The sequence below is a fragment of the Ascaphus truei genome, chromosome 2 (assembly GCF_040206685.1).
Source record: "Ascaphus truei isolate aAscTru1 chromosome 2, aAscTru1.hap1, whole genome shotgun sequence".
Lineage (NCBI taxonomy): Eukaryota > Metazoa > Chordata > Amphibia > Anura > Ascaphidae > Ascaphus > Ascaphus truei.
Genome location: NC_134484.1, coordinates 418,034,109 through 418,052,301, shown reverse-complemented (window position 1 = coordinate 418,052,301; position 18,193 = coordinate 418,034,109). Strand labels below are relative to the sequence as shown.

Below are 18,193 nucleotides of genomic sequence, written 5' to 3'. Positions count from 1 at the left end.
ACCAAAGTTTCTGAATGTCTCTCTGGGATATCATCCTGGATGATATATATATATGTTATAGTTGAGTCGATTGTACCATTGAATATATAACTGTTAACTCCACCAAGAAATTGTCCTAAACATACACATGTTCACGCAGGCCACGCACAAGTGAGGCAATGGCAAGTGGGAGTGAGGGTTAGATGGCAGCCCTATTAATTTCTCAAAAGGGGCCAGAAATACTGACACATTAAATAGTAACTATCTCAAGAACTGTGTGTCCCCAGAGATATGCCGAAAACCAACTCCAGTCACTTAAAGTTTCATCTGTCTAGAGAAATCAAATATTATTGCAACCACTCAAACAATCCCACTCCCTGCTCTTGAAGCATTCCATTTCCAAACATCCTCAAATAGTCATAGGGAAACCTTTACTCTGGGGAAAAGCTCTGGTTAATTATTGCTATTGCTAGATGGCAACAGCACGCAAGATCAAGAGGGCCATTATGATAAGCTATAGGTGTTGCGGTTCTTAAAATTGTATTTTGTCTGGACAGAATGGGTTTGGGTGACTAAGTATATAGACACCCAGTATAATTCTACACTACAACTTTGACATTTAGAGCATAAAATCCCTTCCTCTCCTTCCAAAACCATGAACTATTAGTTTATATTACACGCTCATTGGCGCCTGACATTGATGCACAACATGTTAGAAGAAATGATCAGCTCTTTGAGATGATTATTCAGGAAACATGAGAATAGCAGGCTTCAATTGTTAGAGCAAAGCGTCTCTGTACTTCTGTTTCTTTGTGTCCATAGCAACACATCATGATTTTTGTTGTGGCTGTGACTGAGTAATGTGGATTCATTAGGAAACAGGTACTGCAGTAAACCAAACATATTTTTTTACTATATTTGTTTTCTAAACAGGTCTTATGGCAACTTCAATTCTGTCTCAAAGGAAAGCGAAATCATGTCTGCTGAGTCGCTTTGCACCAACTCCTTCCGTGGCCGAACTCCAGGCTATGGAAAAAAGATTTGTATTAGATTGTGTGGCAGTGGAAAGCATTTCTGCAGACTATAGCCATTCCTTACCAAAACTTGGCTCCATAATTCCACCCTACAATTCTCAGAGGGATTCCCATGTTGATGCTTATTTCCTAACTAAACCCGTTCCGCCTTTGCTAAAGAAGACAGGACAGGTAAGTATGGGAATGTTGCTTATACAGTATAAAACAATGTTTTGTTGTCAGGCTTTAGTACTGAAAAGGATATACTGTAACACTTTGCTTTACATCTCATTACATGTAAAGTCCAAGGCAGAGCATACTAGATTTTGAGTAGCATATTAATGAGCAATAATGCAATTCTTATGTTTTACGCCAATGGGATTTGAAGCTCACACAAGGCAGTGCATATACATATTTTCATTCCTATTTTTTTTTTAAATGAAACCATCAGGTTTCTGCTGACATTACTCTTTTCTGCATCAAACTTCAAGATAATTTTTTTTACCTTTGATACCTACATAGCCATGCAGTTTATGTAACATATAGAGAGTCATGGGCTTTTCATATCTGTCAATTCTCTGATTTCCCCTATGTCTCACATTATTGATTTTTAGCATCAGTCCTCTCAAAAGCCCCCATTTAACCTGCTGCCCGTGCTGGAGAAGAGTTTAGTTCCTGTCAAATAAGTGGAGCAGATGTCTTCTACAGCATGGGGAAGATGTCTTGACAGCATACTGAATAGGGACTATGGACCAGGAGTCGGACTTATTGAAAATAAGCTGTTTGCGGCAGGGACTCATTTTCCTATTTATTTATTTTTGTTTGAAGCACTTATTCCCATTATCTGTTATAATATGCCAGGTGTATTTGCAAAGTGCGTATTGTAAAGCGCTACGTACCTGGGTGGCACTATATAAATAAGGATTTACATACAAAATCATACTTTTCCATTAAAATGCCGTTGTTTGCTCCAGTGCCCTCAAATTTTATCATCAACTTGGGTCCTAACAAGTCAGCATCTCTGATTTATTTGTTAATTAGGAATGGGACATATTCTAACCCTTCATGTCCTGTAGGCACGCACACATTTCAGAACCAACCGTTAGAGGTTCTTCTGGCTGCAAAAGTGTTTGACTAGTAATTTGTCTATAAGGCAGAAAAATGTAAGAAAACAGAAATAAGTTAGACAGAAAAGGCATGAAAGATGTACCTGCTATTGGGAGACATTTGGGGCAAATGTGGCATAGAGTATACATCACGTTAATGTTAACTCCATGTTCCCTAAATACAAATAACCTAATAGTAACCCAGTTTTAGAATGATGGGAATTCTAATGAACGCTAGTAGAAATAATATGCAAATGAACTGTTACCATAAGCATGCCCTTTATCTTAAACTCTGTTCAGATTGAGGTGGGGAGATAACGTTACATTATTTGCCATATCTAAACCCCGCGTTATTCCCTTTCAGTCTCTAATATAGGCCTTTTGCAGTGTCTGGATGGGTGTAACGCCGAAGTTAGGTATGAATTAAATAACATAGCGCTATTTCCCTTTTCTCTCTCTCTCCACTCCAACAAAACCCCTAACACCAGGTCTGGATACGATTAATGCCAAGACTTAAATAAGACAAAAGTAACCAATGCTACATTCAATGTGACAAATTCTATAGTTAAATACTTAACTGTTTGTCTTCTCATATGTATGGGTCATTTAATTAAACTCTTTGGCCAAAGCGTTATAAGACGGCAACCATGTCACGGCATAACCACTCTGCAGGTTCTAACACTAACTGTGAGTACCTCTGCATTTACCTCTGCAATGGAGGGTGACATTTCTTAATAGACCCGTATTCTACAGCTGCATGAAAAACCTTGCCCTTTGAACTTTTGATGTAGCAGGTTTTTTCATGCACCTCTGGAAGACTGGTCTATTAAGACATTTCTCTCTCCATTACAGAGGTAAATGAGAATTTTCACAGTTAATGTTAGGACCTGCAGAGAGGCCATGCCTTTGTGAGGCTGCAGGCTTATAATGCTTTGGCCAAAGAATGTAACCAAATGACCCATGCTTATGAAACAGACAGATAAGTATTTAATTATATATTTTGGCACATTGGATGTAGCATTGGATAGTTTGTCTTTTGTTGTATACATTTGGTCACAAACCCCATAGCACTCCATTTGACACAAATATATATGTGCGGTGGGTGGTGGGTGTTGGGTTCAGAGCTCGCAGGGATTGTGTGTTTGTAAGACTTAAACAAGGTCACAATATCTGAAGATAACGCATAACCCTAAAGCACCCTTTTGTACATCTGGGCCCAAGTTTCAGTGAGTCTCATTGATTTAGAGTAAGTCTCACTCACTATTAACATCAGTGATCTTATTGACTTGAATGAAATCTCCCTATCCCCTTCAGAACCCCCAGCATGTCAGTGTGTTGGGCTTTGACATCTCTATTTTAACAATAGCCACAGTTATTCCTACACTACTTTCTGGGTCATTTTAACATGCCAAAAACAGGAAATAACCGTTATGTGCGGCTGTACTACATCACATCTGTAGATAAACGAAATATTATCCAGTGCTACTCAGAGACCACATAGCTACTAAAAGAATAACTGCACAAATGTATCTACTTACAGGGGAATTTGTGAAAGCAATGCATTTAATTCAAATCAGTTTATAACCCTGAAGAATCTGTGCATCAAAACAGGTACTTCAGATTTGCTAGAGACACTCTGTGTCCTTAATTTTTTTTAATGTTAAGGAATTAAAAGTTTAGCATTTTCTGTGTACAAACTTACAGTTCTACTTTTATTTTAAAAATCGGAAGGACAGGCCCATTGGTAATATTACAGTATGTGAAGCAGTAACAGCTCTCCCTTCGATCTTTGGCATAAGTCACCAAAATTATATTGTTATTTGTGCCTGCAAAGTTATATGTACAGCGCCACACAAACTGCCGGCGCTATAATAGGAAAAAAAAATATTATTAAAGAAAAAGACAGTTTTGGTAATACTTTCTCCCTTTGTGTAATTAGTAGCATACTACTGGATAATATCTTTGTAAAATAAGGTGTAGAGAGTTTTGGCCAAATATTTAACAGGTTTACAACTTCTTACACCCAGACACAGTATTACTTCGAGCACATTGAAGAGGGAAGATCAATGTAAAGCACAGGACAGGACTACATAGTCAGCATCGGCAGCAATAAGGATTAAGTGAAAGGAAAATCCGCATGGACTTATTTGACATGATTTTCAAAGCATGTTACAAGTTAAACATCATTTTGTCTTTACAGTCACGTGGGGGGACATCAACATACGGTGAGCTGGCTGATCGGTTTCAGTTCAAGGGAGCTGCTGCTCTTTATCTGATAACCAGGAATAACTGCGGTGCAGGTAGTAGCTTTATCCTCAGTAGTACGATGGATCGGACGATTCTGTTACATCATGTGTTTATAGCGGTGTTACTGGATAGGTAGGAACACGAGATGAATGGGCTACCTAGTGTAACTCTCGTGCTGCCCATAAACCTGACAAGACCCCGGTACTGAGGTGGGAAGGGGAAACACCACACGCCCACAGCAGCGGGGGCGTGCCCGGAGTGTGGTATTTAGCGTAGCCGGGTCTTGGGCTGTAGAGAAGGGTTAGTCGGGTACTTGCCGTATCCCGGGTTATAGAAGGTAGCGTAGTTGAGTCCGTAAGCCAATGGTCTGGGAGTAGAGAGAGCCGCGTCGTGATGTCTGTTAGCCGAGTACAAGGATTAGAGAGGTAAGCGTAGTCGAGGATAGCCAAGGTCGAGATCCAGAAGAGGTACGTAGACAGGCCAGGTCAGGAACGTGGTAACTGAAATACAAGAGCGAGAGCCAAGCATAAGACCAGACAAAACTAGGCTACAGAGGATTATGCTGAGCACTGACTGACCATGGCAGCAGGAGCTAAATACCCAGCAGACACCAATAGGGGAAAGGGAGGAGCGGAGGTGCGTCTCCAGGGAGGACTGGGAAAGGAGCAAGGCAGGGGGAGGAACAGGGCTGGGGGGCGCTGCTCAGGAGTGTGGCGCAGCGTCCTGTGGTAGCCGGGGCGGAGCCAGGAGTAGGAGAGAGCGCATAAGATGCGCGGGTCCTGCCCGCGCCCTATGAAGCCGACGGGCTGGCACGCGCAACCCAGGAGGAAGCCGGGAGGCGGGGAAGAGGTGGAGGCAATGGCGGGTGCAGCCGTGCGTGCCAGAGGGGGACGGGAAGCTGAGGCAGCGGCGACCACAGCCGCCTACGTGAGTGAGGAGGGGGCACGCCGCGTGGGACGTGCCCCCCGGTTCCTTACACCTAGAATCCACACTGTCATTTCTTATGGCTTCCCACATCTTATTTATTAGAAGTCTCACTGATTTCTTCATCATGTTTCAAATATAGTTAAAGGATAATAGATAGGACATGACACGTTTGAGATCATTCCCTGGGTCCGGGAATACAGTACAGAGTTTGACATTGCTAATAACTAAACCACCTGTAAATGTGGGTCTATGTGTTTTGTGCTGTTTACATACGTGGTTGCTATAACTGCACTCTGCTTCCTTGCACAAACAATATCAGTCAAGTGGTATTTAAAGTGGTAGCTTACATTGTTTCTCCAGAGCACTGCTACAGTAATTGACATATACACTTTTCAGGTCATTCTGCAGATTATACCAGAGGCCATGGCGTGTTCCTTTCTTCAATTAAACCTGTATATGGATATAATGGAAACTATGGATACAGAAGAAATACCCCCTCACTGCGGAGGATGCCTTCCCCATTTGGCATTGTTACCCATTCAACAATTTACTAAGACTAAAACACTATCGAGGAGTTGGCACCATATGTATGTGTTGAGTTCGACATGCTGCATGTATGTATGTATGTTTGTATGTGTTACATATGTGTGCTGTAGTAAAGAAGACACAAAGGCAGCTGTTATTAATTAGTTGTCAGAAAAAATAATAATCTAATAATCTAATATCTAATAATCTGTAGAAATCAGATATAGATTAGACGAAACCTGGATTTCAAAAAGGAGTCAATGACCAGATCCTGGGGAGTCATTCGATGATAATGTGACAATGTGCACCCATTTTCCCCTCTGTTTATATTATATTTTGAATTTGCAGCTATTAAATAAAAAGTGTTTGTTTAAATTGACACAATTCTTTCTTTTGGTGCTTATCTCAGTCATTTTTAAACATTAGGGGCATCATGCAGTAAGCAGCGAAAAAATGCGTTAGCCAGTTTAGCAATTAGGCATGTTTTTGGCGTGTTACCCTGGCTGTATGCTGTAAGGGGCGAATCCCTGGCCAATGAATGCGCCACCACCATTTGATGAAATGGCGAGTAACCAGTGTTGGGATGGCTGCCTGGCGAGAAACTGCCGAGAAGCCGTCACCTGGCGAGTTGTGTTTGCAGCAGAGAGAGATCCGCTGCTCTCTCGGCGCAAACATTAGCACATTAAAAATTATTTTTTAAACCATTTTTATTCATAGTGTAGATGTGCAGGGGGTCTCCAGAGCTGAACCGCATTGGTTTCAGGTCCGGGGACCCCCTGCTTCCCGAGATACAGGCCCCTTTATGAGGTGCCGGTATCCCTCTGCATTTAAAGGTCCCGATCATGTGACCGTGGAATGTAAACAAAGCAGAGGGATACCGGCACCCCATAAAGGGGCCTGTATCTCGGGAAGCAGGGGGTCCCCAGACCTAAAACCAAAGCGGTTCAGCTCCGGAGACCCTCTGCACATCTACACTATGAATAAAACACACATATCAATAAAGACTCGTTCCTTACCTTAGAGGGTATCTGCTATGGTAGCGAAGCAGCATGAATATTTATTTAATAATACTGTACAGTGAGCAGGGGGTCCCCCGAGCTGAACTGCATCACTTTGTGGACCAGGGACCCCCTGCTTCCCGAGTTGCAGGCCCCGGTATGTGTGATCGGATGGGCAGTGTCGCCGCCATGTTTATAGCGTCCCATACACTACGTGCCCGCAATAAACATGTCGTCCACACTGTAACCGATGCCCCAAACCGGGGCCTGTAACTCGGGAAGCAGGGGGTCTCTGAGCCACAAATCAATGCGGTTCAGCTCAGGGGACCCCCTGCTCCTGCACAAAATTATTAAAATACATTAATGCTGCTTCATTACCATAGCGGATAGCCGCTAAGGCAATGAAGCGGTTAACACATACTAGCATGTTTATTGGGGACAAATGTCCCCAATAAACATAGCAGCAATACACAACATACAATACAGTAATGGGCAACATTACTATTATCCACAAATGGATAATAGTGCAGTTGTCCATTTAAAATACATACAGAACAATAAAGACATTAAATACATATCGCACTCACCCATGTGCGGCTGCCACGATGGAGGCCATCCTCATCTTCATCCTGCCCATGCCCCATCCGCTTCTGCAAAACAGACACAAGAATAAAAACATCCAATGTAATGTCCCCTAACCCCTTAATCATCATAGCGGTTATTAACCGCTACAGTCATTAAGGGGTTAACCCACCATCACCCACATACCCTCCCCCACAAACCCCCCACTAACCCCCTGAGGTCTAACCACCCTCACCCACTACCCACATGGGAGTCCTACCACATACCCTTGGGGCCAATACCCCCGTCCCCCCAACACATACAGTACAATAATGTGCCAAATAACTATTATCCACATAGGGATAATACATTATTTGGCCATTATTAAACACATTAAATACCGTAGTAAAATAAAGAAAATTCTACTAACCTCATCAATAAGAAGGCCCCGTCGCCAGCATCATCCTTGTGGTCCGTTGCCAAAATAATAAATAGCCAATACATTTCAATGACATTCACATACCAATGAACCCCTTAATCACCTTATCGAGTACTAACCTCAAAGGTAATTAAGGGGTGAAGCCATCCTGCAATGGCAACACCACTTATGCATAACATCCTCAATGAATTAAAAAGCAATTTCCTAAACAAATCTCATGTAATCATTCAATCTAAAGCCTCAAATGCCACTTAAAACATTGCATTTACAGTGTATAAATGTAGCATAAAATGTAAGCTACATGTACACGCTGCAAATCAATGTTAACAATACAATAATCCAACTAAAATAGCATTACATCACAAGAAGTATACTATGTTCCAAGCGCATCGCCCACAGGACCCACCAGATGCCTGGTCTCCAGTATCTGGTCCAGCGGAGCGTTATTCACGGCCTCCTCCTGCGAGGGAACCCTCTCCATGTTCCGCCTGCAGAGAACAAGGCCAACGGCATGTGGACTGTCCACAGATGGATTGTTCCTTCAGCAGGACCGTCGCCTCGGCCTTCACTGGAGAAAATTACAAGCCCTGGCTACTTGCAGCCAGGTTGGGGGAAAAACGTCCAGGCCCTTGTAGATTTGGGCTCTGGGAAAACTCTGGTTTTCCAGGAACTGTTACCGCCTAACGTGTGTTCTTTTGACTCTCCATGGAGTATAGAATGTATACACGGCGATGTAAAACGGTATCCGACGGCCAAAATCCAGCTACAGGTAAAAGGTCAGGAGGCCTATCTCGAAGTAGGAGTCGCTCCTGGGCTCCCTGCCCCCGTTGTGCTCGGCCAGGACTGACCTTTCTTTTCGTACCTAATGGCTCCAGTCTCTCACAAGGAGCCTAATTCTATGGCTCAGGAGAACCCTGGCAAACTGTTCCCCTTCTCGGCAGACCTTTTTCCCAGTAAACACCGGGTTCCAAAGACTCGGAAGCAAAGACGCTCTGACAAACAGGACTGGTTGCAGAAATCTGGGTCTCAAGGTGACCATTCTAGTAGCCAGAAGTCACAAGTGATGGCTGGGGATGGCCAGAGGGAGGGGGATATGGGCCCTGGAGATTTACCAGACCTATACCTCCCTGGTGTTCGCCCGAGGCAAAGGGAAGACCCAGTCCTTGATAGACAGTATGATAAGGTGGTAAAAATTGATGAGCAGATATTGAATGCACAGAGGGTGATGGTATTCCCCCATTTTGAATTATCAAATGATATCCTGTATAGGGTGAATAGGCAGACACAAACAGGGGAGGTCACCAGACAGATATTGGTTCCCAAGGCGTTTGTTAAATCTGTGTTCACTCTAGCCCATACTGTCCCTTGGGGTGGTCACCTTGGCAGAGATAAAACATTGGACCGTATTTCGTCCCGATTCTATTGGTCAGGGATGCATAGTGATATTGCTAAGTTATGTGCGCCATGTCTGGAGTGCCAGCTAACTAGTCCAAAGGGACAAAATCCAGCCCCCTTGGTTCCTCTACCCTTGGTGTCAGTTCCCTTTGAGAGGATTGGGGTAGACTTGGTAGGACCTCTAGAACCTTCTGCGAAAGGACACAGGTTTATTCTTGTAATAGTTGACTATGCAACAAGATATCCTGAGTCGTTCCCCCTGAGAACAGCAACGGAGAAGCAAGTAGCCAACAAGTTGTTGGAGCTGTTCTCACGGGTTGGACTTCCCCAGGTTATGTTGACAGACCAAGGTACAACTTTTATGGCTAAACTGATGCAGGATGTCTTAAAATTACTAGAGGTCAAGTCTGTTTGGACATCGGTCTACCATCCACAGACTGGCGGATTGGTGGAAAGATTTAACCGAACTCTAAAAGGGATGCTGAGGAAATTTGTAGATTCAGAGAAGAGAGCCTTGGATGAACTTCTCCCTTTTCTGCTGTTTGCCATGCGGGAAGTTCCCCAGTCCTCCACAGGATTCTCTCCATTTGAACTGCTGTATGGCCGCCAACCCCGGGGTATCCTGCACCTTCCAAAGGAGTCCTGGGAGGAACAGCGGTCCCCTTCTAAGAATACCCTGCAATATGTATTGGACCTTAGGAAGAGCCTAGATGTGGTCAGGCATTTTGCTAGGGAGAATCTTAGATCAGCCCAGGACAGTCAGGAGAGACATTACAATCAAAATGCTCATATGAGAGTGTTTCACCCAGGAGATCAGGTGATGTTGTTGTTACCTAGTTGTGAGAGCAAACTCCTAGCCAAATGGCAGGGCCCATTCGAAGTACTCCGCCGCACGGGTGATGTGGATTACGAGATCGCTCAACCAGGGTCCAGATAGGGTAAACAAAATTTACCATGGGAACTTGCTGAAACTCTGGAAGATGCAGTGGTCTCTATTCAGCCACCCGGTGGAGGAGGAAACAGACTTGGGTCCTCAGCCCCCCACGGGAGAACATCGTGGGTGATGATAAAATCCCAATGGGTAGACAGTTGTCCTCTGAACAAAAAGGGGACTTGTTAGAAATAATTACACAATTCCATGGTGTTTTTTCTGATTTGCCAGGGCAAACTAATTTAATTTCACATGTGATCGAGACAGCACCTGGGGTAAAAGTACGTTCCCGTCCTTATAGGTTGCCTGAAAGTCGTAGGGCCCTGGTAGAGGAGGTACAAGAAATGTTACACTTAGGAGTAATTGAGGAATCATGCAGTGAGTGGTGTAGTCCACTAGTTATGGTCCCTAAACCCAATGGGAAGTTAAAATTTTGTGTGGACCTCCGAAAGGTCAATGCGGTATCCAAGTTTGACGCATATCCGATGCCAAGGGTGGACGAGTTAATTGACGCCCTTGGTAACGCGGAATATATATCCACGCTGGACTTAACAAAAGGATACTGGCAAATACCTTTAGAGGAAAAGTCCAAGTGCAAAAACAGCCTTTGCCACCCCCATGGGTTTATACGAGTTTGTGACAATGCCATTTGGACTGCATGGAGCACCAGCCACATTTCAGAGACTCATGGATAAAGTGCTGAGACCCCATAGGGCTTATGCCGCAGCCTACCTAGATGACATTGTCATTTATAGTAAACACTGGCGGGCCCATCTAAATAGGCTGAAAGCGGTCCTCAAATCTCTAAGAGAGGCAGAGCTCACAGCCAACCCTAAGAAATGTGCCTTAGGTAAGGCGGAAACCAAATACTTAGGGTATGCAGTGGGAGGTGGAAAAGTAAGGCCACTAGCCGACAAGGTAGTTGCCCTGAAAGAAGTTCCGACACCCCAAACAAAAACACAGGTACGCTCTCTGCTGGGTTTAGCAGGGTACTATCGGCGGTTCATCCCCAACTACTCGGAAGTTGCAGCCCCATTAACGGACCTCACAAAAATGTGTGCCCCTACACAAGTGGTATGGTCAAGGGAGTGTCAGAGAGCTTTTGAGGACATAAAAAGGTGTCTATCAGAGGGTCCCGTCCTTAGAAGCCCAGACTTTAACAGGCCTTTTGTAGTGCAAACCGATGCATCAGAGATAGGGCTAGGGGCAGTGTTGTCACAACAGTTTGAGGGAGTGGAACATCCAATCCTTTTTCTGAGTAGGAGTACCTCGCAGTAAAGTGGGCAATCGAGGCTTTGAGGCATTACCTGGCAGGAGTCCATTTTACTCTGGTGACAGACCATGCTCCATTGAAGTGGTTAAATAGTATAAAGGACTCCAATGCTAGATTGACCAGGTGGTATATGGCCCTCCAACCCTTCTCATTTGAGATTCAGCACAGGCCTGGAAAATGCAAATGCTGACTTCTTTTCTAGAGAAGGGGTGGATGGTCGGGCTTCAGCCGTGCGTGGCCCCAGCCACACACTAACAGGGGAGGAATGTGACAGGGTGAATGAACGTCACCAGCCATATACATGGCAAACCTATGTTTAGGCTTGCAGTGCAGCAGTGACGAGGTTAAGTTTCAGATGAGAAGGGCTGCTTAATTAGTCTGATGAACAAAGAGTAAAACTGGGGCGCTCCCTACCTTATATAGCGTGTGAAAAATATAACGCCTGTGGGCTAGTGTAGAACCAAAGAAGTGAGTATATACTAGCCCTTGTCGCAATTCTGCAGCTTGACCAAGAAGAAGATGACACCCAGGATCTTCTTATTGCGGCGATGGATATGTTGTAGCGGTCAGCGCAAGGTGTTAATCTCAGAAAATAAAGAGATGGTAAAAACAAATAGAATTAATGCATGTATTAAATAGACATAATCAGTCTTGTTTGTCAATGAAGGTAGGAGAGGGTGGGGGGGGGAAGGGGAGGGAGGGTGGTGGAGAGTGGAGGGGAAAGGGATATAGGATAATTCACTTGATGGTGTTGCAATAATAAAATAATAGAAACAATTGTCATATGTTTCAGTGACTCACACGGCCTTATGTGAGATCCTTCCCTCAGAGGCGAGTTAGAGAATGGGACACTGCATATAAATGCTCTAGCAGTGGGGGATGTATATAAATATGGAAGAACAACTCACACGGCCTTGTGTGAGCCCCTTCCCTCAGTGAATGATGTTGTCAGTCTAATAAGGATCAATCTCGTCTCCTTCTCAATATCTCCCAATGGGGACACAGTGTGGATAGCTCCTCTCCCAGGTGACCATATGACAAGAAATGGGCAGAGCCTGCATTAGTTACAATAGAGGGTTTATTACAACAAATAAAGATAAAAACTTTGGAGCACTCACACAAAACGAAAAAACACCCCAGAGTCAGCCGTGGGTCTATCCAGTAGACCCTTTCCTTCAAGTTGAACTCCCGCTAGCGCGTCCGACAGCGGGACCGGTAGGAACCTGACGAAGCATTACTTGTGAAACGCGTAGTTCCCTGCCGGAGCTCATTCTGTGAAGGACCTAGGCAGCCGCCGGACTTCCGGAAAGACCCTCCGACACCGGTCCCACTGTCGGACGCGCTAGTGGGAGTTCAACTGGAAGGAAAGGGTCTACCTCTAACTCGCCTCTGAGGAAGGATCTCACATAAGGCCGTGTGAGTCACTGAAACATATGACCATTGTTTCTATTATTTTATTATTGCAACACCATCAAGTGAATTATCCTATATCCCTTTCCCCTCCACTCTCCACCACCCTCCCTCCCCTTCCCCCCCCCCCCACCTTCCCTCACCTTCATTGACAAACAAGACTGATTATGTCTATTTAATACATGCATTAATTCTATGTGTTTTTACCATCTCTTTATTTTCTGTTTCTATTTTGTTTTTGTCTGCTGAAGAGAAGCTATTTTGTTTTTGTATGCTGAAGAGAAGCTATTTTGTTTTGTGTGCTGTATGTTTTTAAGGCTCAATAAAGAAGCCTTATCAAGAGAACCCGCGGGTGTGGTTGCATGTACCCTGCAACAGTGGTACTAAAAGCAAAAAAAGTGAAATAATTAAGAGAAAAAATTTCTAACAGAAAACAGTCAAACTATACAGCAAATAAACAGTCTATAAATCATTGAAGATACATGAAGAAAAAGCATACATAATTTTTAGAACTGTTTATAATATTGTCCACAATGGTAGACCTTTTATAGATATGGAACATGACATTGAACTGCAGGAAAACGGAAATGATTTGCGTTTTGTTTCACATTCCCAAAACTCTTGCGCAGATATTGCAAACCACATAAGGCTGAGCTCAGACAGAATACTACAGTACCGCGTGTCCGCGCCTCTCTGTAGGGTGATGTGTGCTCATCCCCAGCAGACAGAATGACACGATTGGAGGTGGGACTTTAAAAAAACAAAGTGTGTGTGTTGTGATTGGCTGGCAAAGTACACGTCACGCGGCTGCCGCTTAAAATTACAACTTCAGTTGTCTTCAAGCGCTGTACTTTGCCGCCGGGTGTCGTTTTCAGTTTGAAAACTCCCATACACCAAAGCGAAAGAGTGGCGAACGTGCACACGCACGTAAGCGCGCACCCGTCGCATTGCATCCGGTCTGAATGAGGCCTATGGCAGGAAATGTGTAAGGCAGGTGTGTAATGTGTCAGGGAGAAACTCTGACTCTCTAGTCATTAAATGACCTATATTGCTACACTGTGATTTTTGCTATCGTTTGGTGTGCTTGGCTCACTTCTACATATTCCTTGACCCGGATTTCTTACTTTTACGTGTAGTGCCCAGTTTATTTTTATTTTTCTTCACCTTAGACCCCTGTGCTTAGGGACATCCCAAGTTGCTTTACCTCATTCTCTCCTCTTTTTACGTAAGGCCGTAGTTCAAAATATTTTGAACCAAAAAAAATCTAAATTTTCTGTTATAATCGATGAATCAACTACAATCAATGGCAAAACCGTTCTTGTAATTTGGTGAATCTAATGATACAGTTCCTTTCTATTTTGATTTGGCACACTTACAATGTGGCGCAAAATCAAAAAACATTTATGATGCACTTCCAGGCAGTCTCAAAAATGCATGATTTTCGTTTCAATATCTGAAGGAAAATGTAATTTCTTTTGCATCTGATGGTGCATCAGTTACTGTATGCTCGCACGAAATGCTGGAGTTGTAAAATTGTTCCCCGATGATTTCCCTAATGCAACTATTTGGCACTGTGCTAATCACAGACTTGAAATGAGCGGGAGTGATTATGTTGATGAAGTTGCAGGGTTGAATCATTTACAATTTTTTTGTGACGAAATGATATTCACTGTACCACAGATCTGCGAAAAATCAGGATGAATTGAAAACTTATGCGGAGTCTCTACAATGTCAGTGGCTGTAAATTGGTTGTGTTTAACGTAAAATGGGTTAATTCACCTTTTACGACCGTCAAAGCTATTTGGCAATTATACTGTATGATGCTCTATGGGAACATTTCAGCAATGCAAGTTCTGATACTTCTAGAGTAAGCACGGAAAGTACCAAATACCACGGTTTAAAGAAGGTTTTAGAATCGCCTGCATTCGTTGAAACTGTAGGTCTGTTGTTGTACAATGTCTTATTGGAGTTTTCTGAACTGTCTTTGGAATTACACTATTGACAATGTAGTTTGCATCAGTTTCGCTCAGAAATAAATAGAACATTAATGTTTTTAGAATGTCAGACCGAAAAACCCGGCAACTTCTACATCAAAACAAAAGAAGTGGTTGGAAAAAGGAAGTTTGGTAATGGGAATCAATTTTTAAAAAGTTTGATTAACAATATGAAATCCAGGCTACTCCTGCATCGGTATGCAAAGAAAAGTGTGAAACACTACTCACAATCTCGATACCTTTACATTGAAAATTGGCCACAGAACTGGAATTTTACAGATGGGGACAATGAAATAGACGCATTGGCAGAGAATCTTGCATTGCATGTGTAGCACCCTGCTATTTTCCATAGCCTGGCACATATGTCCTGGTAATAGCAGGCAGTGCTAGACGTTAGACCCCTGTGCAGCTTGTCAACTATGATAGATGCTGCTAGTGTTAGTGTTAACCAGCTTGCACATGGCCTTGTATGTGAGTAGTCTCACTACAAAGTTATATTGTTGCAATCTCCAGGCACATGCTTGTCTGGCAGGGCCTGGAGAGTTGTAGTAGGTCATGTGACTGGTGGGGTGACAGACTTATTACAGCAAGTTCTGCCCAGAGACTGGGGATAACAAGGGTTACACCCCCTGGGTACATAAGTTGGTGATCTTCCCATTTCCAGAGAGTTCCTGAGAAGCCTCGGGGAGGGTCTGAGGTACTCTGACTTTTGGTGAGTCCTGTCCTGCACAGGGAAGGGAGGATGCCCCATGGCTGGGATATTTCAGACTGAGGTTAGTTCCCAATATAGCAGGAGGATTTCCACAATGGAAAGAAGCGGAGCACAGCAGCAAAGTGCGGGGGCTAGAATATTCTCTTTGACAAAGGGCGACGGCCCGCAACGCGTTAGAGATTTTACTCATCCCATACCATGATGTCTACCATGGATTAAAGGATTTTTAACCCTATACTCACCGGCGTCTAGCCCCCGTACTTCGCTGCTGTGCTCCGCTTCTTTCCATTGTGGAAATCCTCCTGCTACTGTATTTACATTTCACGTGATGCACGCAGACGGACCCACCACATCTCAACTGTGAGTACCCCACTCCTTCAGTTACGGATCGGTTGTTTATAGCATATTTGTGTCATTCTCCAGGGAGACGCTCATTACTGTGGTACATATTATGGGGTCAGGCATTCATAGCTGACCCGCACTTTATACCACAGGTCCCCCACATCTTAGGAGATAGTAATAGACACACTGGAATTTCATATGCTCAAGAGAGTGGATTCAAAGTGGTTCTTCTAAGAATTGTTTTATTACTCAAGATACTATCACTTCTACATTGATTCTCCACAGCTGAGCATGGGTTGTTGGAACCCTGTGTCCTACTATTTGCGTAGTTCCCAATATAGCTGCTACTCAGAAGAGGGTGGGGATATAGTCACCTCGGGCATTTGGTTCCTGCCAAAGCCCTTTGCCATAGGAAGAGAGTGAGGTTTGATTACCCCAGACCTGACTCTGAGAACAGTGCATCTGCTTAGATGAGTGGGTGGGTGAGAATAAGGGACACCATCAGTATTATAATCTCTGACAACTAAGGCTCCAATAAACCCCAGTTGCAATGTTCCTGGACTCTGCATTCCGTTAATGATCTACAATCTCCTGCAAGGGGTGAATCCCTGCCTCTTGGAGAGCCCTTGCAGGTGAAGGTGCTGCACCAGACTCTATATCTACCCTCCAAGCTCCCTGTATGCGGAGTCCCAGGCTCCTGGAAACCAACAGGTGAGCACCATAACACCCTATTTACCAATGAACTCCCTTTAACGAACGTGCTCACCATAAACCAGGACCGGACCGCAGGGCTGAGGTGGGGATAGAGAAACACAAACTTGAGACCGCGAAGCTGGGTCCGGATTGCGGATTCCATCATCGTGGGTAGCCAGGTCAGGGTTGGAGATAGCAGGGTAAACGGAATCCAGGTCACAATCTGGGTTCGGTACCAGGAAAGGCTTCAGCGTAGGAGCTTCAGCATAGGAGCTTTGTCGCAGTGAAGGCGAAGACTTCAGAAAACCGAGAAGCTTAAGCACAAGAACGGCCTCTGGATGAAGGAGGCTTCAGGAAACAGGAAGCTTCAGCACATGAATGGCCTCTGGAAGGAGGATAGGTACTGAAAGCAATGAAGGCCTCTGGAAGCAGGGTATATTGCAGACAGACCACTGGAACAATGAAGCTATAGCACTGGGGATCCAGCGCTTCAGCACAGGAATAGATTTCCAAAGCAGGGAAGGAACTGGAAGCAATGAAGGCCTCTGGAAGCAGGGTATATTGCAGACAGGCCACAGGAACAGTGAAGCTATAGCGCTGGGGATCCAGCGCTTCAGCACAGGAAGGCCAGAGACAGGCCAAGCAGAAGTGCTTGTGACAAGCACAGGTTACTCCCAAGAAAGTTCTCAAGAGAGAATCGTCTTTGGTGGTGAGAGAAGCGGATGCTCCCCATTTTGTTTTGCCCTGGGGCCAAGCTATTGAGGAGGCCCGTGAGCCTGGCACTGTTGAAGCTGCACTGGTGTCGGCGATCCATGGCGACAAATCGCTAGTGAGTATGAGACCGGGATAGTTATTGCTTGCTACGGCTGCTGGGACTGTGTGCCGAGACTCTTTAGTTACTCCGGTGCTGGAAATAGCCGCACCTGTGGGGAACCAGGACATTGGTGAGCCGGGCAGTCTGAGTGGATGTGGGCCTGCTGAAGCAAATGTGTCTCACAATGTATCCCAGAAATGTATGATTAAAAATATGTCTGCTAATCCTATGCCTGACAATCGTGAGAAGGAGGTAGCACTTAATTGGTGGGAAAAAGGTTCATTTACTATCTATGTTTTTTGGCGCCTAAGGCACAGGGAGATAAAGTGACTTGCCCAAGGTCACAAGGAGCCAACACCGGGAATTAAACCAGGTTCCCTTGCTTCAAACTCAGTGCCAATAAACTCACTGAGCCACTCCAATACATCAGCAGAGTGGTTGAAAATGTATATTATTTGAACAAAGTGTGAAAAGGTTTGACTGCCACAACAATGATCTAATGAGAATATCACTTTGAAAAATAAATATTAGGTTTAGTTAGCTTGTTCAATGAATTGAATAAAAAATGAATTGAAAAAAAAAAAAAGATTCACAGGTGTGTAACACCCAAACAAATTCCTTGTATTGACATGGAAATGAGATTGAGAAAGTGGAGCACTTCATATTCATTTGAATGCCATTGCTTCAAGTGATAACGTCTGCTCAATGAAGCTACCTTGTGCAATTAACATGAAAGGTGTTGGGAGTTGGGACAGGCGCATGCATACAATATGTCTACAAAGGAAACCACCAAATGAGGCTACACAGAAAGCTCGGCGTGCGCAGATACTAGAG

General features: G+C 44.2%; 1 protein-coding gene across 1 annotated transcript; it reads left to right on the top strand.

Annotated features, from left to right (window-relative positions):
- The first annotated feature begins 827 nt into the window (after window positions 1–827).
- On the top strand, window positions 828–6,155 carry LOC142488770 (sperm microtubule associated protein 1-like). Its single transcript, XM_075589139.1, has 3 exons — window positions 828–1,184; window positions 4,299–4,398; window positions 5,669–6,155. The coding sequence occupies exons 1-3, from the start codon at window positions 918–920 to the stop codon at window positions 5,824–5,826; spliced, it is 525 nt and encodes a 174-aa protein (XP_075445254.1). The 5' UTR covers window positions 828–917; the 3' UTR covers window positions 5,827–6,155.
- Window positions 6,156–18,193: the final 12,038 nt, after the last annotated feature.

Bases quoted from the DNA above. Each gene is read 5' to 3' on its own strand.
- LOC142488770 (XM_075589139.1), top strand. From the start codon at position 918: ATGGCAACTTCAATTCTGTCTCAAAGGAAAGCGAAATCATGTCTGCTG. The intron at 1,185-4,298 runs GTAAGTATGGGA...TTGTCTTTACAG, and splicing joins TGCTAAAGAAGACAGGACAG to TCACGTGGGGGGACATCAAC. The intron at 4,399-5,668 runs GTAGTAGCTTTA...TACACTTTTCAG, and splicing joins CAGGAATAACTGCGGTGCAG to GTCATTCTGCAGATTATACC.